The sequence below is a fragment of the Pan paniscus genome, chromosome 20, assembly GCF_029289425.2.
Source record: "Pan paniscus chromosome 20, NHGRI_mPanPan1-v2.0_pri, whole genome shotgun sequence".
Lineage (NCBI taxonomy): Eukaryota > Metazoa > Chordata > Mammalia > Primates > Hominidae > Pan > Pan paniscus.
Genome location: NC_073269.2, coordinates 55,028,085 through 55,050,368, shown reverse-complemented (window position 1 = coordinate 55,050,368; position 22,284 = coordinate 55,028,085). Strand labels below are relative to the sequence as shown.

General features: G+C 51.1%; 1 protein-coding gene across 1 annotated transcript; it reads right to left on the bottom strand.

Moving 5' to 3' along the window:
* Window positions 1-422: 422 nt before the first annotated feature.
* On the bottom strand, window positions 423-11,751 carry DHDH (dihydrodiol dehydrogenase). Its single transcript, XM_003814294.7, has 7 exons — window positions 11,481-11,751; window positions 10,176-10,287; window positions 9,090-9,253; window positions 5,716-5,968; window positions 2,849-2,973; window positions 901-1,051; window positions 423-567 (listed from the first exon to the last, which is right to left on the bottom strand). Exons 1-7 carry the CDS (start codon window positions 11,568-11,570, stop codon window positions 458-460), a joined length of 1,005 nt encoding a protein of 334 aa, XP_003814342.2. The 5' UTR covers window positions 11,571-11,751; the 3' UTR covers window positions 423-457.
* Window positions 11,752-22,284: the final 10,533 nt, after the last annotated feature.

Below are 22,284 nucleotides of genomic sequence, written 5' to 3'. Positions count from 1 at the left end.
ACCACGCCCGGCCTTCCCACATCATTCTGCCCGAATTATTTTTTTCTTTTTCTTTCTTTTTTTTTTTTTTTGAGATAGAGTTTCGCTCTTGTTGCCCAGGCTGGAGTGCAATGGCACGATCTCGGCTCACTGCAACCTCCGCCTCCCAGGTTCAAGTGATTCTCCCGCCTCAGCCTCCCGAGTAGCTGGGATTACAGGCATGCGTCACTATGCCCGGCTAATTTTGTATTTTTAGTAGAGATGGGGGTTTCACCATGTTGGTCAGGCTGGTCTCAAACTCCTGACCTCAGGTGATCCACCCTCCTCGGCCTCCCAAAGTGCTGGGATTACAGGCATGAGCTGCCATGCCCGGCCCTGCCCAAATTCTTTTCTAGTGACCCTTTGATACTGGGTTCTCCAGCTTCTGCCAAACCACTACCACGAAGATGTAAGATGTCTTTATTTATTCGGGGATACATCAGCATTTGTCTTGGGGGAAGGTGACTCCAATGGCCTTCCTCACCTCTTCAAGGATGTCAGCCAGGAGCTCACTTTCCGACAGGGGAATCACAGGACTTTCCTTCATACCTGTGGGGAGAGTGTAGTTAGGGACCCCTCCTACCCACGCGCCCATGGAACTCCTACCCACGAGACCCAAAGAACTACAATTCCCAGAATTCCATGTGGCACAATATACATGGTTCAGGCAGATGGATGCTGCAGGGGTTCCTGAGAGATATAGTTCTTTTTTTGGAGTGAGAGTCTTGCTCCATTGCCCAGGCTGGAGTGCAGTGGTGCGATCTCGGCTCACTGCAACCTCCTGGGAGATGTAGTTCTAAACAGCAGGGTGACAGAGCAGGTGGGGAGGGGCCCAACATCCCCCTACCAGGCCTGGCGCCTGCCCCGCATCCATATCCTTACCCTTGCGTAGGCACTCCCGGACGTGCTTGGCCTCATAACTCATGCCTGCCCCGTTGTCAAAATTGCAGTCCTTTGGGACTGGGGGCAGCGGGAACTCCTTATGCTCCCCCTTCACCACCAGCTCGGTCGGGCACCAGCAGGGGTTGAGGAGCTGGAGGGAGAGAAGAAGTGGCACTGCTGCCTTCACCAACGGTGCTGCTGAGGCTGCCTCCAGGAACATGCCAGGTGGTGCACAGGGGCCTCCCTCTTGAACCTGGTGGCTAAGAGCTTGCCCTGTCCATCCCCGGGGAGCTTTGGACCCTCCCTCATTTCTAGTTGCTAGAAGTTTGTTCCTTAGCAACGCTGATGTCACACAAAAATCCTGTCTGTCTCCGCAGGAGCAAACCTCTCCCTAACCTTAGGAGGTTAGAAACAAGGTGTTCTTAAGGTCTAGAGAGGAGGGCTTATCTTCGTGTGTCTGTGAACCATGTTTTCTTCTTATTTATTTTCTTTCTTTCTTTCTTTTTTTTTTTTTTTTTTTGAGATGGAGTCTTGCTCTGTCGCCCAGGCTGGAGTGCAGTGGATCAATCTCGGTTCACTGCAACCTCCACCTCCTGGGTTCAAGTGATTTTTCTGCCTCAGCCTCCCGAGTAGCTGGGATTATAGGTGCCCACTACCAGGCCTGGCTAATTTTTTTTTTTTTTTTTTTTTGTGAGACGGAGTTTCGCTCTTGTTGCCCAGCCTGGAGTGCAATGGCGCAATCTCGGGTCACTGCAACCTCCGCCTCTCGGGTTCAGGCAATTCTCCTGCCTCAGCCTCCTGAGTAGCTGGGATTACAGGCATGCACCACCACACTTGGCTAATTTTTGCATTTTTAGTAGAGACAGGGTTTCATCATGTTGGTCAGGCTGGTCACAAATACCTGACTTCAGGTGATCCACCCACTCTGGGCTGCCAAAGTGCTGGGATTACAGGTGTGAGCCACCGCGCCCAGCCTGTATTTTTTTTTTAGTAGAGATGGGGTTTCACCACGTTGGCCAGGCCAGTCTTGAATTCCTGAGCTCAAGTGATCTGCCTGCCTTGGCCTCCCAATCACGCTGGGATTACAGGTGTAAGTCACCATGCCTGGCTATAAAATAGGGTTTTTTTTTTTCTAGCAACAAGGCCCCAGGAAGACCAGTTAAGCTGACCTTTGGTAACACCCAGATCCTCCCCCGGATGCACTTCCGAAATTCACAACTGCCCACTAAGCATGGTTGATAATAACTGGCTTCTCCTCAGGACTAAAGATAGATATTTGAGACAGGATCTCACTCTGTCACTCAGGCTGGAGTCCAGTGGCACAATCACAGCTCACTGCAGCCTCGACCTCCAGGGCTCAAGTGATCCACCAGCTTCAGCCTCCAAAGTGCTGGGATTATAGGTGTGACCACCGTGCCGGCCAGGCCCAAGGATATATATATATATATTTTTTTTTTGAGATGGAGTTTTGCTCTTATCACCCAGGCTGGAATGTAATGGCGTAATCTCAACTCACTGCAACCTCCATCTTCCGGATTCAAGCAATTCTCCTGCCTCAGCCTCCCTAGTAGCTGGGATTACAGGCGCTTGCCACCACACCCAGCTAATTTTTGTATTTTTAGTAGAGATGGCGTTTCACCATGTTGTCCAGGCTGGTCTGGAACTCCTGACCTCAGGTGATCTGCCTGCCTTGGCCTCCCAAAGTGCTGGGATTACAGACGTGAGCCACCGTGCCAGCCAGGCCCAAGAATATTTGACAGAGCAATAGGTTCATCCTAAGTAAGGAGAGCCTAGAGGCCCAGAACCCACCTCTTGGCTTGGTTAAGGAGGAACTCTTTAGCAATGATGTGAAATTGGCTGGTTAAGCTCTCATCTAGCTCCAGAGGCCATTTGTCCCCCTCCTATTTTAGGGGCACGATCCCCAGCGCTTGGGCCCGCCATGCCTCACCTGTGCCATGCCCTTGGTGCCACTCACGGAGGCCGTGTTGGAGAGCTGCGCGGTGATGCTGCAGGTGAAGCTGCCATGGACCTCTCCTGGGTACTGCAGGAGCACCGTGACAGTGTCATCCACACCTGGAGGGAAGTCCTGGGTCAGGGCAGGGGTCTCTCAGGGCAGAGTCTCTGAGACTGCACAGGCCTCAAATCCTGCCTGTGGAACCTTGGGCAAGAGACTTCACTTCTTGCATGGCAAGGCAAAAGAATGAAGTGCTGGCTGGTCGCGGTGGCTCATGCCTGTAATCTCAGCACTTTGGGAGGCTGAGGTGGGCAGATCATGGGGTCAGGAGATCAAGACCATCCTGGCTAGCACGGTGAAACCCTGTCTCTACTAAAGATACAAAAAATTAGCCAGGCGTGGTGTAGTCCTGTAGTCCCAGCTACTCGGGAGGCTGAGGCAGGAGAATGGCGTGAACGTGGGAGGCGGAGCTTGCAGTGAGCCGAGACGGCACCACTGCACTCCAGCCTGGGCGACAGAGCGAGACTCCATCACACACACACACACACACACACACACACACACACACACACCCACGAAGTACAGTCTTGGCTGTGCACAGTGACTCACACCTATAATCTCAGCACTTTGGGAGGTGGAGGCAGGAGGATCCCTTGAGTCCAGGAGTTCAAGACCAGCCTGGGCAACATAGTGAGACCTCGTCTCTACAAAAAATAAAAAATTTAGTTGGGTGTGGTGGCTTGTGCCTGTGATCCTAGCTACTCAGGAGGCTGAGGTGGAGGATCCCTGGAGCCTGGGAGGTCAAGGTTGCAGTGAGCAATGATTGTGCCACTGCACTCAGCCTAAGTGACAGAGACCCCGTCTCAAAAAAAAAAAAAAAAAAAAGGCCGGTGGTTCATGCCTGTAATCCCCAGCACTTTGGGAGGCCAAAATGTGTGTATTGCTTGAGCCCAGGAGGTCGAGACCAGCCTGGGCAACATGGGGAAACTCCATCTCTACAAAAAACAAACAAACATAGCCAGGCGTGGTGGCCCACATCTGTATGCCCAGCTACTTGGGGGTCTTACGGAGGAGAATCGCTTGAATTTAGGAGGTTGACGCTGCAGTGTGCCAAGATCACACCACTATATTCTACCCTGGGTGGCAAAGTGAGATACTATCTAAAAAAAACAAAAATTACAGTCTATTTGCCCATCTCTGAAAACTGAGCTGGCCATATAACTTGCTTTGGCCAACGGGCCAGTAGCAAATATGGTGTAATTAGAGGCCTGAAAAGTGCTTGCACATCAGGAATTCTTACACCACGATATGAATGGTATCTAGCCAGCTGGAGAGGCCAGGTGGAGGAGAATCAAGGCTTCCCAGACAGTCGCCTGCCACCTATAAGACATAAATGAAGCCTACCAGACTGTCCAGTCCCAGCTGAACAGCCAAGTGACTGCAGCTGCAGGAATAAGACCAGCAGAAGAACCATCAACAGAGCCCAGCCCCAATTTGCCAATGCACAGAATCACAAGCTAATAAATGATTGCTATTTGAAGTCACTAAGTTTTTTTTTTTTTGAGACAGGGTCTGGCTTGCCGGGGGCGGTGGCTCACACCTGTAATCCCAGCTCTCGGAGAGGCAGAGGGGGGAGGATAGCTTGAGCCCAGGAGTTCGAGACCTGCCTGGGCAATATAGCGAGACTCTGTTCTCCACAAAAAGGAGACAGGGTCTGGCTCTGTTCCCCAGGCTGGAATGCAGTGGTACCATCTCAGTTCACTGCCACCTCTGCCTCCCAGGCTCAATTGATCCTCCCACCTCACCTTCCAGAGTAGCCGGACTATAGGTGCACACCACCACGCCCAACTAATTTTTTTTGCACTTTTCGTAGAGACAGGGTTTTACCATGTTGGCCAGGGTGGTCTTGAACTCCTGGCCTCAAGTGATCTGCCCACCTCAGCCTCCCAAAGTGCTGGGATTACAGGCGTGAGCCACCGTGCCCAGCCTGAAGTCACTAAGTTTTGGGGTAGTGTTATGTTTTTTTTTTTTGCGGCTGAATGTAACTTTAATGAAGCATGAACTGCCTCTTGCTCCTTGGGGTTAAAGGTCAAAGAAGAAGGGCATCACATCTGGGTGGCTCAGGCACTCTTGGATACTTTCCAGCTAAGTGGAAGCCAAGGCAAGGGCCTCTTCTGCAAAGTGGGGCAGGTTTTTTTTTTTTTTTTTGAGATGGAGTCTCACTCTGTCGCCCAGGCTAGAGTACAGTGGCGCCATCTCAGCTCACTGCAACCTCCGCCCCCTGGGTTCAAGTGATTCTCCTGCCTTAGCCTCCCAGATAGCTGGGATTACAGGTGCCTGCCGCAATGCCTAGCTAATTTTTGTATTTTTAGTAGAGGTGGGGTTTCATCATATTGGCCAGGGTGGTCTCCAACTCCTGACCTCAGGTGATCTGGCCACCTCGGCCTCCCAAAGTGCTGGAATTACAGGCGTGAGCCACCACGCCTGGCCAAGTGGGGTAGTCTTTTATGTAGCAAAGGTTCACTGAGACAACTTCAAAAAATAATAATTTTATATTTATTAACTGCCATTTGCCTCAGCAGTTACTTCATTAACTCCCATGACAACCCTATTAGTGACACTTTACCAGTAAAGTAATTAAGATTCAGAGATGTTAAGTCTGCTGGCTAAGATCACACAGCAAAGTCCCAGGAGAGTGCCCACCTGCAGTCTTGACTCTGATCCTCTCTGGCTTCATGGAAAGTTGTTCCTCTAGGTGTCTGATCTAATTCTCATTGACTTGGAGACTTGTCCTCAGTTCAGTGCTCCCAGAGAGACAGAATCATTCCCATCACCATGAAATATTCCAGGATAGATGGTACCTGTTTCATGACGCCTTCCCACGATGGAAATCTTCTCTGGCTTCCGCCCTCCAAAGACCATGGAGATGAACTGGACACAGTAGATGCCGATGTCCAGCAGGGCCCCCCCAGCCTGGGCCCGGTCTACGGCCCGGGGAACATGGGTGAGATTCTTCCCAAATTCTGCCCGAGCCACCCGGAGGTCTCCTAGAGTTCCCTGGGCCAAAACAGACCTCAGAGCCTCGGAGGCAGGAAAGAAGCGGGTCCAGATGGCCTGCAGACCACAAGGAAAGGAGTTAACCAACCAGTTCTAATCCCTTCTGGGGTCCAAATCATAGGCGGATACCCACTGCAACCCAGTCTCCAAACACAGCCCATCAGTCCCCAGGTTGTATCCCTCTTGCTCCTGACCCTCTTGACTTTTCTTCTTTTTCCTTTTTTTTTTGAATAGAGATAGGGTCTCACTATGTTGCCCAGGCTGGTCTCGAACTCCTGGGCTCAAGCAGTCCTCCCACCTCAGCCTCCCAAAGTGCTGAGATTACAGGCATGAGCCACCGTGCCCTATTGACTTTTGTTCTTTTTCATCTGGACCATTGCCCCAGTCTCCCCATGTTATGGGATGAATTGTGTCTTTCTCCCTCTCGCTTCTGCCCTGCCAAACACAATTCACGTGTTGAAGTCTTAACTCCCTAGTACCTCTGAAAGCAACTGTTGTGGCCACAGGGTTTTCGGAGAGATAATTATGTTAAAATAAGGTCAAGGCTGGGCACGGTGGCTCACGCCTGTAATCCCAGCACTTTGCGAGGCCACAGTGGGCAGATCACGAGGTCAGGAGTTCGAGACCAGCCTAGCCAAGAGACCAGCCTGGCCAACATGGTGAAACCCCGTCTCTATTAAAAATACAAAAAATTTTAGCTGGGCGTGATGGCGCACGCCTGTAGTCCCAGCTACTTGGGAAGCTGAGGCAGGAGAATTGCTTGAACCCGGGAGGTGGAGGTTGCAGTGAGCTGAAGATCCCACCGTTGCACTCCAGCCTGGGCGACAGAGCAAGACTCCAACTCAAAAAAAAAAAAAAAAAAATGAGGTCGTTAGGATGGGCCCTTATCCAATATGACAATATGACTGGTGTCCTTATAAGAAGAGATTAGATGTAGGTATAGAGCATGCAGGCCAGTGGGTTTAAGAGTTACGTGTGCATTTCCTGGTGAAACTCCTTAAAGGAGGCATATAGATACAGAAGGTAGAAATAAAACTCTTTGTTCATAGATGACATCATCTATGTAGAAAAATGCAAAATGACAACAACAACAAAAAACTCCTGGAACTGGGGGCCGGGCGCTGTGGCTCATGCCTGTAACCCCAGCGCTTTGGGAGGCCAAGGCGGGCGGATCACCTGAGGTCAGAAGTTCCAGACCAGCCTGGACAACATGGCAAAACCCCGTCTCTACTACAAATACAAAAATTAGCCGGGCGTGGTGGTGCACGCCTGTAATCTCAGCTACTCGGGAGGCTGAGGCAGGAGAATCACTTAAAGCCGGGCAGCGGAGGTTGCAGTGAGCCGAGATCACGCCATTGCACTCCAGCCTGGCGACAGAGCAAGACTCTGTCTCAAAAACAACAACAATGACAACAAAAACCAGAGTTCTACCTCTTGGAGCACCCAGTCTAAAGAGACAGAGAACAGGCAACCAAGGGATGAACAAAGGAATACCAAGGACACAAATAAAACGGAGGGTCCTTCACGCAGGACAGCCAGGACGGTGACACCCTGAGGAGGTGACATTCCAGGGGAGACGGAAGCTCCGTGGACTAGGCAAAGAGCCCTGAGAAAGAATGTCACGGGAGAGCCGGGAGAATGGGCAAAGGTCCCAAGGCTGCACTCCAGCAATTTCTTTTTTTTTCCTTTTTTTTTTTTTTTAAAGACAGTCTCGCTCTTGTCGTCCAGGCTGGAGTGCAGTGTCGGGATCTTAGCTCACTGCAACCTCCGCCTCCCGGGTTCAAGCAATTCTCCTGCCTCAGCCTTCTGAGTAGCTGGGATTACAGGCGCCCGCCACCAGATCCGGCTACTTTTTGTACTTTTTTAGTAGAGACGGGGTTTCGCCATGTTGGCCAGGCTGGTCTTGAACTCCTGACCTCAGGTGATCTGCCCGCCTCGGCCTCCCAAAGTGCTGGGATTACAGGCGTGAGCCACCGCACCTGGCCCACACCAGCAATTTCTAAAAATGCTGACGCAAGAGTGTCAGGGCTCACGGGGGAAGGGCGGGGCAGGACGGATGTGACCGAGGTCCACCCGGGCTCCGAGCAGTCGAGAGGAGCGTGAACACAGGCCTGAGGGCACCGGGGAGCTGGGGGCAGGCTCTGCACAGGCTCTGAGCCTGGGTGTTGTGGCAGTAGGCTACTGGTGCCCCCAAAGATATCCATGACCTGATCCCCAGAGTCTGTGAATGTGTGACTTTACAAGGCTAAGGGGTCCTGGCGGATAGGATTACATGAAAGACCTTGAGGTAGGGGCCGGGCGCGGTGGCTCACGCCTGTAATCCCAGCACTTTGGGAGGCCGCGGCAGGAGGATCACTTGCAGTCATGAGTTCGACACCAGCCTGGCCAACATGGTGAAACCCCGTCTCTACTAAAAATACAAAAATTAGCTGGGCATGGTGGCGGGCGCCTGTAGTCCCAGCTACTTGGGAGGCTGAGGCAGGAGAATCGCTTTAACCTGGGAGGTGGAGGTTGCAGTGAGCCGAGATCGCGCCACTGCACTGCAGGTTTGTAGGGGGTTCCTTGGTCCTTTCAACCTCTACCTGGGACCCCACCCAAACTAAGCCATTGCCATTCTATGCCACTTTCACTCTTGGCATCTTTTTCTTGTTTTTTTTTTTTTGTTTTTTTTCTTGTTTGAGACGGAGTCTCACTGTGTTGCCCAGGCTGGAGTGCAGTGGCGCAATCTTGGCTGACTGCAAGCTTCGCCTCCCGGGTTCACGCCATTCTCCTGCCTCAGCCTCCCAAGTAGCTGGGACTACAGGAGCCCGCCACCACGCCCGGCTAATTTTTTGTATTTTTAGAAGAGATGGGGTTTCACCATGTTAGCCAGGACGGTCTCGATCTCCTGACCCCGTGCTCCGCCCGCCTCGGCCTCCCAAAGTGCTGGGATTACAGGCATGAGCCACCGCGCCCGGCCGGCATCTTTTTCTTAAAGACTGACAAAAGATCCAAGCAATTTCAGTAAGCCTTGCCGTGTTTGCTAAGGGCCAAAAGCAATGGCTTTCACGGTAATAGATGTTGCCAAGGAGATTCAGATACATCCTGGCAAATGCACTGACCCCGCCCGCGCACTGGCAACCATATTTAATGGCAAGCACTGCTATGCTGGATGTTGGAAGGGCTCCTCTGCCCTCACCTCCATAAGGAAGAGGCCTCGGGATCGGGCCTCCGCGACCATCTCGCGAACTTCCGCCGCGTTCACGCCCATGGGCTTCTCGCACAGAACGGCCTTGCCCGCCGCCAAGCACAGCATCACCGCCGCCTTGTGCTGGGGGTGCTGGGTGCCAATGTAGGCCACCTCTAGGGTGAGAGTAGGTCAGGAGGTCAGCAGCCCCGCCCACCCAGACAGCCGAGCTCCGCCCACAACTTCGAGGCCCCGCCCTAGCACCCAGGGACCAGGTGGTCGGTCACACCCCTGTCTCCCTTAGGGAGCTGTCCTTAGGAAGGGGCTGTTACCTCTCGCCATTCTCGCTCTCTTTTTTAAAATTTTTAATTAATTAATTAATTAATTTTTTTTTGAGACGGAGTCTCACTCTTCGCCCAGTCTGGAGTGCAGTGGCGCGATCTCGGCTCACTGCAAGCTCCACCTCCCAGGTTTACGCCATTCTCCTGCCTCAGACTCCCGAGTAGCTGGGACTACAGGCGCCCGCCACCATGCCCGGCTAATTTTTTGTATTTTTAGTGGAGATGCGGTTTCACCGTATTAGCCAGGATGGTCTCCATCTCCGGACCTCATGATCTGCCCGCCTCGGCCTCCCAAAGTGCTAGGATTACAGGCGTCAGCCACCGCGCCCGGCCTATTTATTTATTTCTAAGACCAAGTCTCACTCTGTCGCCCAGGCTGGAGTGCAGTGGCGCGATCTTGGCTCACTTCAACCTCTGCTTCCCGGGTTCAAGTGATTCTCCTGCCTCAGCCTCCCCAGTAGCTGGGATTACAGGTGCGTGCCACCATACCTGGCTAATTTATTTTTATTGTTATTTTTTGTAGAGATTGGGTCTTGCTATGTTGCCGAGGCTGGTCTCGAACGCTAAGTGTAGTTTAACACCTACTAGACAGCCAGTCCCAGACCAAGCCCGTTTTATAGTTCTCCTCCCAGCCAAAGGTCTTTATGGAACCCAAAGGGATTGGCCCATCCTGAGGAGCCTTGCATCTCCCACGGGGCAGCCAGGGGGCACCGCTCCAGGGGCGGCGGCCAGCACCCCCATCGCCCTCGCCACTCACCCACGTTCGGGTCCTTGGCCAGCTCCTCATAGGAGCCGTAGGCCTTGGGGATGTCGTGTTTCTGTGCAAACTCCTTCGCACGGCTCAGATCGCGGGCCGCCACCGCCACCACCTGGAGGGGCACAAGAATCGGATTTGAGGGGCTGAGGCAGGCGTGGAAACTGGGTGGAAGGGAGGCAAAGGAGGAGGCTCTGGCCAGGGGAAGGGGAGACGTGGTCCTGGGGGAAGAGATGACGGGGGCTGGACATTTGGGCCCTGGGAAAGAGAGATCTGGGGGAAAGCCGTTATTAAATCCCCCAATATTGAAATTATCTTTATAGTAGCTTACATCAAGGCCTTTCCAAACCTCAAGACACTCAGGTTTGTGTGGGGAAAAGAAAGAGAGATCAGATTGTTACTGTGTCTATGTAGAAAAGGAATCTGTATCATGAATAAGTTCAAGGAAAGGTGCTGTGACCGGATGTGCACGTAGGCTAGATTTATGTTTCACTTTACACAAACATCTCAGTGTAGCAAAGAGTAACAGAGCAGTATCACTGCCAGCATATCTCGCCTCCAGCCACAGGTAGGTTTTCTCCTATCTCAGAATAGAAGGAATGGGAATGGTCCGCTTTACACTGAGACAGTCCATTCCCAGGGAGAGCAGGACACAGAAGCCTTCCTCTTATCTCAACTGCAGAGAGGCCTCCCTCTTTCACTCCTCCTCCTCAGCACAGACCCTATACTGGTGTCGGGCTAGGGGATGTAAGGTCTTCCTTTCCCACGAGGCCATATCTCAGGCTTTCTCAGTGGGGGGAAACCCTGGACAATACCCAGGCTTTCTTGGGCAAAGGTCCCTGCGGCTTTCCGCAGTGCAATGTGCCCCTGGTTAATAGAGAATGGAGAATGGCGATGACTTTTACCAAGCATACTGCCTGCAAACATATTGTTAACAAGGCACATCCCATCCTGCAAAGCCCTAAATCCATTAAACTTTGATTCAATACAGGACATGTTTCTGTGAGCACAGGGTTGGGGCTAAAGTTACAGGTTAACAGCATCTCAAAGCAGAAACAATTTTTCTTAGTACAGTTCAAAATGGAGTTTCTTATGTCTTCATTTTCTACATAGACACAGTAACAATCTGATCTTTCTTTTCCCCACAGGTTTGCAGAACAGAGATGGAGAAGGAGGTAGCAAGGAAACAGACGTTTCACTGCAATGACGACGCACTCACTAGTCCTGAACCCTAAACTCCCTCCTCCTTTAGACTCTGGAGTCCCGCCCCCCGCCTCCTCTTCCCCAGAATCCGGAGGGCGGGCAGACCTGGTGCTCAGAGCGAGGCAGCGTCTGCAGCACGGCTGTGAAGTCGCTGGAGATGAGGCCGACAGACACGATGCCCCAGCGCAGCGCCATGGTTGCGATGCGGAGCCCTCGGCACCTTCGGTACCTTCGGGCCCTCTAGGCGCGAATTAAGTACCTGACGCCCCGCCCACCCCGGGGGCGGGTCCCCATCCTCCGCCCGTATTGCGCCTACGCCGATTCTCGTTGGCTCCAGTCGACAGAGCGGTCATTTAGTTCTAGCTTCCCCGTTGGGCGAATGCACCGTTTAGCTCCGCCTTACAGAGGGAACCACACCTTGACGTCGCTTCTGCAGATCTCTAACCTATGACTTTAGGCTCGTCGGATACGCGGGGTAAGGACAGCGTGGGGAGGAGAGGTTTGCTTTCTTGCCAACACCAATCCTTGAGAGTTAGATTTAATGTCTTGCCCTCTGGACTTTGTGGCAAAACTTTGCCCTGACTTTTTTGCTCTCAAAGCCACGCATCATTAGGGGTTGTTCAGAGAGAGAGAGAGGATTGTAACAGCAAACTTAATAATTATTATTAATATGTACAGAGCACCTGTAGACCAGCTCCTCAGCTCTGCGCTTTACCTTCTTCGTTCCTAATTTCTCCCCGCAGACCTGGGAAGTAGCTTCTATTGTCCCCAGTTCACAAAGGGGGAAACAGACTCCAAGATCCCTGGTCATTTTTTGGAGGTCTCACAGTCAGGAGGTAAAGACCTGTGAATTGGCTGCTTCCAGAAGCTATAGTTTTAGAAACCAGGCTGCTTTGCTTGTTAGGAGCCCCAGAGCCTGGCCGACTGGTTTCAAAACCCTCCTTGCCCCTTCTTGGCTGTATTGCTTTTGGACAAGAGGTCGCCCTCTCTGGTCCTCACTTTTCTATTCTGGAAAGCAGAGATCATGATAACATCTACCTACATAGGGTTGTGAGGAGGATTCATTGAGCTCTATGGTCTATTATGTAAAATATACTGTATTATTATAATTATTATTGATATAGGGTCTCGCTCTGTCGCCCAGGAAGGAGTGCAGTGGCACAATCATAGCTCACTGCAGCCTCAAATTCCTTAGCTCAAGGAATTAGCTCCTGCCTTAGCCACCCTAGTACCTGGGACTACAGTAGCTGGGACCCAAAGTAGCTACTGTCTACTACACCTGGCTAATTATTTTGTTTTATTTATTAATTATTTTAGAGATAGGGTCTCACTCTGTTACCTAGCTGGACTGCAGTGGCGTGATAATAGCTCACAGCAGCCTTGTACTCCTGGGCTCAAGCTATCTTCCCGCCTCAGCCTCCTGAGTAGCTGGGAGTATAGGCATGTGCCCCACTTACCGCTATTTGTTTGTTTGTTTGTTTGAGACGGAGTCTCACTCTATCCCCAGGCTGGAGTGCAGTGGTGTGATCTCAGCTCACTGCAACCTCCGCCTCCCTGGTTCAAGTGATTCTCCTGCCTCAGCCTCCTGAGTAGCTGGGACCACAGGCGCCCTCCACCATGCCCAGCTAATTTTTTTTATTTTTAGTGGAGACAGGGTTTCACCATGTTGGCCAGGATGGTCTCGATCTCCTGACCTTGCGATTTGCCTGCCGTGGCCTCCCAAAGTGCTGGGATTACAAGCATGAGCCACTGCACCCAGCCTGCTAATTTTTGTTGTTGTTGTTGTTTGTTTTTTGTTTTTGAGACGAAGTCTCGCTCTGTCATCCAGGCTGGGGTGATCATGCAGTGGCATAATCTTGGCTCACTGCAACCTCCACCTCCCGGTTTCAAGCAATTCTCCTACCTCAGCCTCCCGAGTAGCTGGGATGACAGGCGCCCACTACCACGCCCGACTAATTTTTGTATTTTTACTAGAGATGGGGTTTCACTGTGTTGGCCAGGCTGGTCTCAAATTCCTGACCTCAGGTGATCCGCCTGCCTCGGCCTCCCAAAGTGCTGAGATTATCTGCATGAGCCACCATGCCCAGCAATTTTTTGTACAGAAAAGGTCTCACTTTGTTGTCCAGGCTGGTCTCCAATTCCTGGGCTCATCGAATCCTCCTGCCTCAGCCTCCCAAAGTGCTGGGATTATAGGTATGAGACACTGTGTCCAGTCAATTTTTAAACTTTTTATCAAGGCAGGGTCTTGCCAAGTTTCCCAGGCTGGTTGGGACATGATTATTCCTAACTGGCTGGCCAGCTTCACACAGGGCAGGATATTGTCAGTTTCTCTTACTTGGTAGACAATAATTAAGACCTGAGTGTCACACATGGATTCACAGACTTCAAGTTTACACAAACTGCTGAATAGAAACACAAATGGGACCAGGCACGGTGGTTCACGCCTGTAATCCCAGTACTGTGGGAGGCCCAAATGGGAGGAATGCTTGAAGCCAGGACTTTGAGACCAGCCTGGGCAACAAAGCAAGACCCCATCTCTACCAAAAAAAAAAAAAGTTGGGGGAGGGGGCAGGGCATAGTGGCTCATGCCTGAATCCTAGCACTTTGGGAGGCCGTGGTGGGCGGATCACTTAAGGTCAGGAGTTCGAAACCAGCCTGGCAAACATGGTGAAACCCCCATCTCTACTAAAAATACAAAATAATTAGCCAAGCATGGTGGCGGACGCCTGCAATCCCAGCTTCTTGGGAGGCTGAGGCAGGTAAATTGCTTGAACCTGGGAGGAGGAGGTTGCAGTGAGCCAAGATGGCACCACTGCTCTCCAGCCCGGGTGACAGAGAGAGACTCTGTCTCAAAAAAAAAAAAAAAAAAAGTTTAGGGGGAGGGAAATCCACATAGGACACAATATCATTACTATGAAGAAAAAGAAAAAATCATTTAATAATAAATATCAAAAAATAATTTTGATACTCCCAGGTATTTGTCCTAGAGAGAAAAAATAACATGTTTGCACACAAACCAGTGCACAGGTGTTAGCAGCTGTACATAGCTCAAGCCCAAATGTCCTTTAAGCTGCCAGTGGATTCAACAAAATACTACTCAGCGGCCAGGCACAGTGGCTCACGCCTGTAATCCCAGCACTTTGGGAGGCCGAGATGGGTGGATCACCAGGTCAGGAGATCAAGACCATCCTGGCTAACACGGTGAAACCCCATCTCTACTAAAAATACAAAAAATTAGCCGGGCATGGTGGCGGGCGCCTGTAGTCTGGAGGCTGAGGCAGGAGAGTGGCGTGAGCCTGGGAGGCAGAGGTTGCAGTGAGCCGACATCACACCACTGCACTCCAGCCTGGGCGACAGAGTGAGACTCTGTCTCAACAAAAATAATAATTATTATATTTTCTTATTGCTGCACCCCAGCACCTCACAGAAGGCAAAAAGTTAAACACTGAAAAGAAAATGTGCTGGGCACGGTGGTACATGCCTGTAATCCCAGCACTTTGGGAGACTGTGGTGAGCAGATCACTTGAGCCCAAGAGTTTGAGACCAACCTGCAAAAAATTAGCCAGGTGTGGTGGTGTGCATCTGTATTCCCAGCTACTAGGGAGGCTAAAGCGGGAGGATCGCTTGAGCTGGGAAGGTTGAGGCTGCAGTAAGCTATGATGGCACCTCTGTACTCCAGCCTGGGCAACAGAGTGAGACTCTGTCTCAAAAAAGAAAAAAGAGGGCGGGCGTAGTGGCTCACGCCTGTAATCCCAGCACTTTGGGAGGCCGAGGCGGGCGGATTACCTGAGGTCAAGAGTTTGAGACCAGCCTGGCCAACATGGAAACTCCATCTCTAACTAAAAATACAAAAATTAGCCAGGCGTGGTGGCGGGTGCCTGTAATCCCAGCTACTCGGGAGAGACTGGAGAATTTCTTGAACTCGGGAGGCACAGGTTGCAGTGAGCTGAGATCGCGCCATTGCACTCCAGCCTGGGCAACAGAATGAGACTGTGTATCAAAAAAAAAAAACAAAAAAAACCTTGCAAAATTAAAGATCACAGAGAAAGTGTCAACCAAGTGTGCAGTAGGCAGACCCCATGCCAAGAAGGGAGCATAACATTTATTTATTAACTCATGTGTTCACCAGAGTTTACCGAGTGTAAATTCAGTGCCAAAAAAGAACATCACATGCCAGCTAGGAGCCAGGACTTTGGATCCAGCTTGCCTGGGTTCAAATCCCAGTTCTGCCTTTTACTAGCTGTGGGACCTTGAGCAAGTGCCTCAGCCTCCCCTATTTGCCTCATCTGCAAAATGAGGGTGATGAAGGTAACGTCCTTGCAGGTTCTTGTGATGATGGAATGAATTGCTATTTATAGCAGATCACGTGCTTGTGATGAGGCCTCCCATATACTAAGTGCGGTAGAAGCGCTTGCTAATGTGTATTAGCTTTTATTAGGTTCCTGTTTGCTGCTGAAACAAATGCCTATCATCCATAACAATAGTAGTAAGGGTAATAGTATAAGAATTCTGGGCAGGATGCAGTGGCTCATGCCCATAATCCCTGCACTTTGGGAGGCTGAGGTGGGTGGATCACTTGAGGCCAGGAGTTCGAGGCCAGCCTGGCCAACATAGTGAAACCCCGTCTCTACAAAAAATACAAAAATTAGCTGGGTGTGGTGACAAACACCTGTTGTCCCAGCTACCTGGGAGGCTGAGGAATGAGAATTGCTCGAATCTGGGGGGGCTGAGGTTGCAGTGAGCCAAGATCACACCACTGCACCCCAGCCTGGGCAACAGAGGAAGACCCGGTCTCAAAAAAAAAATATATATATATATATATATTTTTTTTTTTTTTTTTTTGAGATGGAGGTTTGCTCTGTCACCCAGGCTGGAGTGCAGTGGTGCGATCTCAGCTCACTGCAAGCTCTGCCTCCCGGGTTCACGCCATTCTCCTGCCTCAGCCTCCCAAGTAACTGGGACTACAGGCGCCCACCACCACGCCTGGCTAATTTTTTGTATTTTTAGTAGAGACAGGGTTTCACTGTGTTAGCCAGGATGGTCTTGATCTCCTGACCTCGTGATCCGCCCTCCTCGGCCTCCCAAAGTGCTGGGATTACAGGCGTGAGCCACTGCGCCCGGCCTAAAATTATTACTTTCTTATTGCTGCACTCCAGCACCTCAGAGGAGGCAAAAAGGTAAACACTGAAAAGAAAATATGCCGGGCACGGTGGCACATGCCTGTAATCCCAGCACTTTGGGAGACTGTGGCGGGCAGATCTCTTGAGCCCAAGAGTTCGAGACCAACCTGCAAAAAATTAGCCAGGTGTGGTGGTGTGCATCTGTATTCCCAGCTACTAGGGAGGCTGAAGCGGGAGGATCGCTTGAGCTGGGAAGGTTGAGGCTACAGTAAGCTATGATGGCACCTCTGTACTCCAGCCTGGGCAACAGAGTGAGACTCTGTCTCAAAAAAGAAAAAAGAGGGCGGGTGTAGTGGCTCACGCCTGTAATCCCAGCACTTTGGGAGGCTGAGGCGGGCGGATCACCTGAGGTCAAGAGTTTGAGACCAGCCTGGCCAACAGGGTGAAACCCCATCTCTACTAAAAATACAAAAATTAGCTGGGCGTGGTGGTGTGCACCTGTAATCCCAGCTACTTGGGAGGCTGAGGCACTGGAATCACTTGAACCCAGGAGGCAGAGCTTGCAGTGAGCCAAGATCACGCCACTGCACTCTAGCCTGGGCAACAGAGTGAGACTCTGTCTCAGGAAAAAAAAGAAAAAAAAAAAGAAAGAAAAAGAAAAAAGAAGAAAAAGAAAATGCTGTGGGGCGCTGCCATGTGGAAAGACATTTGGGAAAGGCTAAAAGAACCCACCGCACACTTAATGGTATATCACATGTCAGTACCCGGTCAGACTCGCCTCTGGTAACATGGAGGTAGACACTCTAGCAAGAATTAGAACACTGGGTCCCTCACAATCCTCAAGGGCTTGGAGCAACTCAGTATTGTGTATAGACTGCAGATTTCCCTTACCATATAATCTTCAAGTGGCAGGATTGATTAAAAAGAAAAATGGCCGGGCACGGTGGCTCACGCCTGTAATCCCAGCACTTTGGGAGGCCGAGGTGGTCAGATCATGAGGTCAGGAGATCAAGACCATCCTGGCTAACACAGTGAAACCCCATCTCTACTAAAAATACAAAAAATTAGCCGGGCATGGTGGCGGGCGCCTGTAGTCCCAGCTACTCAGGAGGCTGAGGCAGGAGGATGGCGTGAACCCGGGAGGCAGAGCTTGCAGTGAGCCGAGATCGCGCCACTGCACTCCAGCCTGGGTGACACAGCAAGACTCTGCCTCAAAAAAAAAAAAAAGAAAGAAAGAAAAATGGCATTTAAAAAAATTTTTTTGCAGGTTTTATTTATTTATTTATTTATTTGAGACAAAGTCTGGCTCTGTTGCTCCAGCCTGGGTGACAGCGCCACACTCCGTCTCAAAAAAAAAAAAGAAAATAAAAATTTTTTTTTGTAGAGATGGTGTCTCACCATGTTGCCTAGGCTGGCCTCCAACTCTCGGGCTGAAGTGATCCTCCCACCTCGGCCTCCCAAAGCACTAGGCATGAGCCACCAAGCCTGGCCCAACTATCCATTATGCATAGTTGTAAAGCAAGTCTGGCCAGACGCATTTCTACTGGAACTGATAAAAGGCCAATGGTAAACACTATTTAGGATTTCCCAGAATCTTGAGCCAAGGGGAGGGGTTGGACTGGCAAATTCCCCAGACTGGATAGGGTGTTTCTTGTCAGAGGGCAAGAATTTCTCGGGCAGCTGCAGTGGTCTCCCTTGATCCTCTTGGGGTTGGGGCCAAAACAATCCACTTACCCCTACACTAGAACACGGTCCCTTTTTTTTTTTTTTTTCTCGAGACGGAGTCTTGCTCTGTCACCCAGGCTGGAGTGCAGTGACACAATTTCAGCTCACTGCAACTTCCGCCTCCTGGGTTCAAGCGATTCTCCTGCCTCAGGAGTAGCTGGGATTACAGGCGCCCATCACCACGCCCAGCTAATTTTGTATTTTTAGTAGAAATGCGGTTTTACCATGTTGGCCGGGCTGGTCTCGAACTCGTGACCTCAAGTGATCCACCTGCTGCGGCCTCCCAAATTGCTGGGTTATAAGCGTGAGCCATTGTTCACAGGCTGAGTGACTTAGTTTAATGTTATTTATTTATTTATTTTTTAAGATGGAGTTTTGCTTTTGTTGTCCAGGCTGGAGTGCAATGGCGTGATCTCGGCTCACCGCAACCTCCACCTCCTGGGTTCAAGCGATTCTCCTGCCTCAGCCTCCTGAGCAGCTGGGATTACGGGCATGCGCCACCAGGCCCGGGTAATTTTGTATTTTCAGTAGAGACGGGGTTTCTCAACGTAGGTCAGGCTGGTCTCAGACTCCTGACCTCGGGTGATTCGCCTGCCTCAGCATCCCAAAGTGCTGAGATTACAGGCGTGAGCCACCGCACCCAGCCTCGTGACTTTATTTTAAAATGCTACTCTGCCATGTGATTTTTTCTTTTTTTAAGAGACGGGGTTTGTAATCTCAGCTACTTGGGAGGCTGAGGCAGGAGAATTGCTTGAACCCGGGAGGCAGAGGTTGCAGTGAGCCGAGACTGTGCCATTGCACTCCGGCCTGGGGAACACAGCAAGACTCCATATCAAAAAAAAAAGAAACAGGGTTGGCCGGGCACGGTGGCTCATGCCTATAATCCCAGCACTTTGGGAGGCAGAGGGCAGATCACCTGAGGACAGGAGTTTGAGACCGGCCTGGCCAACATGGCGAAACCCTGTCTCTACTAAAAATACAAAAATTAGCCGGGCGTGGTGGGCGCCTGTAATCCCAGTTACTCAGGAGGCTGAAGCAGGAGAATCACTTGAACCCGGGAGGCGGAGGTTGCAGTGAGCCGAGATCGAGCCACCGGCAACAAGAGTGAGACTCTGTCTCAAAAAAAAAAAAAAAGAGACGGGGTTTCACTATGTCGCTCAGGCTGGTTTCAAACTCTTGGGCTCGAACGGTCTTCCTGCCTCAGCCTCCCAAAATGCTGGCATTACAGGCATGAGCCACTGCACCCAGCCTGCCGTGTGACTTCTGACTAACCCGAAACTGGGAATGCCTCCAACATGTCTAACGGATGTGTTACTCTTTATGTAGAAACACGTACTTACCAGCCTTTCCTCCAGAACAAGCCTTGATGTTGTCACATCCATCACAAGATGTATCGCCCATAGCCACCTACGCGTTTCTTCCAGAGCACAGATATGCTTTCCTCGAGATAGAAGCCCTGTGTCTGGGGGTTGCAGGGCGTGATCTATCTGTCTTGCTGCTGCCCAAGACCACACTTCTTCTTTTTTTTTTTTTTCCAGACAGAGTCTTGCTTTGTAGCCCAGGCTGGAGTGCAGTGGCGTGAGCTCGGCTCACTGCAGTCTCCACCTCCCGGGTTCGATTCTCCTGCCTTAACCTCTCCAGTAGCTGGGATTACAGGCACCCACCTCCACACCTGGCTAATTTTTGTATTTTTAGTAGAGACAAGAGTTTCACCATGTCAGTCAGGCTGGTCTCGAACTCCTGACCCCAAGTGAGCCACCTGCCTCGGCCTCCCAAAGTGCTGGGATTCCAGGCATAAGCCACCATGCCTGGCGAAGACCACACTCTAAGTTTCCCCCTAATAAACCACCCTGTATTGACAAACTAGATGGGTCGGCCTCATTCTTTGGTTTCTTGGCTCCTTCGGCATTTGGGGACCGCTTTGCCTATATGAACCTTTCAAAGAACACCATATAGGCCCATTTTCCAGATTGGGTCACTGAAGCTCAACTCCCCTCATTTTCTGAGAGAAGCAAAGAGAGGCTGCAGCTGATGTTTGCTATGCTCATTGTTCAGGTGCAGCTGGGAGGGCATGACACACATGTAGCTTCCCAGGACATTCCAGGATCTGGGAATATGTATTTTTGTTTTGTTTTGTTCTGAGACAGAGTCCCGCTTGGTCACCCAGGCTGATGTGCAGTGTTGCAATCACGGCTTCCCAGGCCCAAGCGATCCTTTCACCTCAGCCTCCCAAGTAGCTGGGACTACAGGCATGTGCCACCACACCCAGCTAAATTTTTTTTTTTTTTTTTTTCTTGAGATGGAGTCTTGCTCTGTCACCCAGGCTGGAGTACAGTAGTGTGATCTCGGCTCACTGCAACCTCTGCCTCCCAGGTTCAAGTGATTCTTGTGCCTCAGCCTCCCTGAGTAGCTGGGATTACAGGTGTACACCACCACGCCCGGCTAATTTTGGTATTTTTTTGTAGAGATGGGGTTTCACCACGTTGCCCAGGCTGGGCTTGAACTCCTGCCCTCAAGTGATCCGCCCACATCAGCCTCCCAAAGTGCTGGGATTATAGTTGTGAGTGACTGCGCCTGGCCCTATTTATTTATTTTTTTACATAGAGATGGGGTCTCCCTATATTGCCCAGGTTGGCCTCAAACTCCTGGGCTCAAAGGATCCTTCCTCCTTGGCCTCCTGAAGCGTTGGGATTATAGGCATCAGCCACTGTGCCCGGCCTATTTATTTTTCTCGAGAAAGGGTCTTGCCCTGTCTCCCAGGCTGGAGTGCAGTGGCGTGGTCATGGCTCACTGTAGCCTTAACCTTCTGTGGCCAAGCGATTCTTCTGTCCTTAAGCCTCCTGAGTAGCTGGGACCACAGGTGCATGCCACAACACCCGGCTAATTTTTTTTTTTTTAGAGATGAGGTCTTGCCATGTTGCTCAGGCTGGTCTTGAGCTCTGAGCTTGAGTCATCCTCTTGTCATCCTCTCCTGAAACCCCCCACCCTGCCCATCCCTGGCCTCCAAAGTGCTGGGCTTATAGGCATGAACCACTGTGCCTGGCCAGAATTTCATTTAAACAAATACTCCTGGCCGGGCGTGGTGGCTCAGGCCTGTAATCCCAACACTGTGGGAGGCCGAGGCGGGGGGATCACCTGAGGTCAGGAGTTCTCAAGACCAGCCTGACCAACATGGTGAAAGCCCCATCTCTACTAAAAATACAGAAAAATTAGCCGGGTGTGTGCTGGGCACCTGTAATCCCAGCTACTCAGGAGACTGAGGCAGGAGAATCGCTTGAACCCAGGAGGCAGAGGTTGCAGTAAACCGAGATCGCGTCATTGTACTCCAGCCTGGGAGACAGCGCAAGACTCTGTCTCCAAAAACAAAACAAAACAAAAACAAATATTCCCCGCTTGCTTTTTACCAGACCCCAACTTGGTCCAAGGAAAGCATCCCCATCCCAGGTGAGGATGAAACCACCACTGGTGGATGCCAGCTTGGTGGATCTGTCTGCAGCTGTCACTGACCTGTGCCTCACAGCCAGTGGGATATAAGGGAACATGAGGAGAGGGCTGAAAGGAGAGGGAACTCCGGGGACAGATTTTCTCCCACTTAACAATGCCCAGAACAGAATGCGGCCTCTTCCTTCACTGGCTGTTGGTGACATCTGGAGCAGCTGCAGCTACCTTGGGACCATGAGGGGGGAGTCCAGCCCCCAAACCTATCCTTGGCACAGCTAGGGGATGCGAGAACCTGGTTCCCTGAAGTCATCCTGCCTTGGGACATCTTGGTTTTTATCATAATTCATTTTTATTTATTCTTTTTTCTATTAGAGACAGGGCCTCATTCTGTCACCCAGCCTGGAGTGCAGTGGAGTGATAGATCATGGCTCACTGCAGCCTCAAACTCCAGGGCTCAAGGGATCCTCCCACACCAGCCTCCTAAGCAGCTGAGACTACAGGCACACACTACCATGCCCAGCTAATTTTTTTTCTTTTTCTGAGAGATGGGGTCTCGCTATGTTGCCCAGGCTAGTCTCAAACTCCTCAGCTCAAGTGATCCTCTTGCCTCAGCCTTCTTTTTT

Excerpts from the sequence above, each read along its gene's own strand:
- DHDH (XM_003814294.7), bottom strand. The coding sequence starts at position 11,570 with ATGGCGCTGCGCTGGGGCATCGTGTCTGTCGGCCTCATCTCCAGCGAC. Across the intron at positions 2,974-5,715 it reads GGGAAGGCGTCATGAAACAG|GTGTGGATGACACTGTCACG; the intron begins GTACCATCTATC and ends ACTTCCCTCCAG. Across the intron at positions 1,052-2,848 it reads GCACCAAGGGCATGGCACAG|CTCCTCAACCCCTGCTGGTG; the intron begins GTGAGGCATGGC and ends CTCTCCCTCCAG.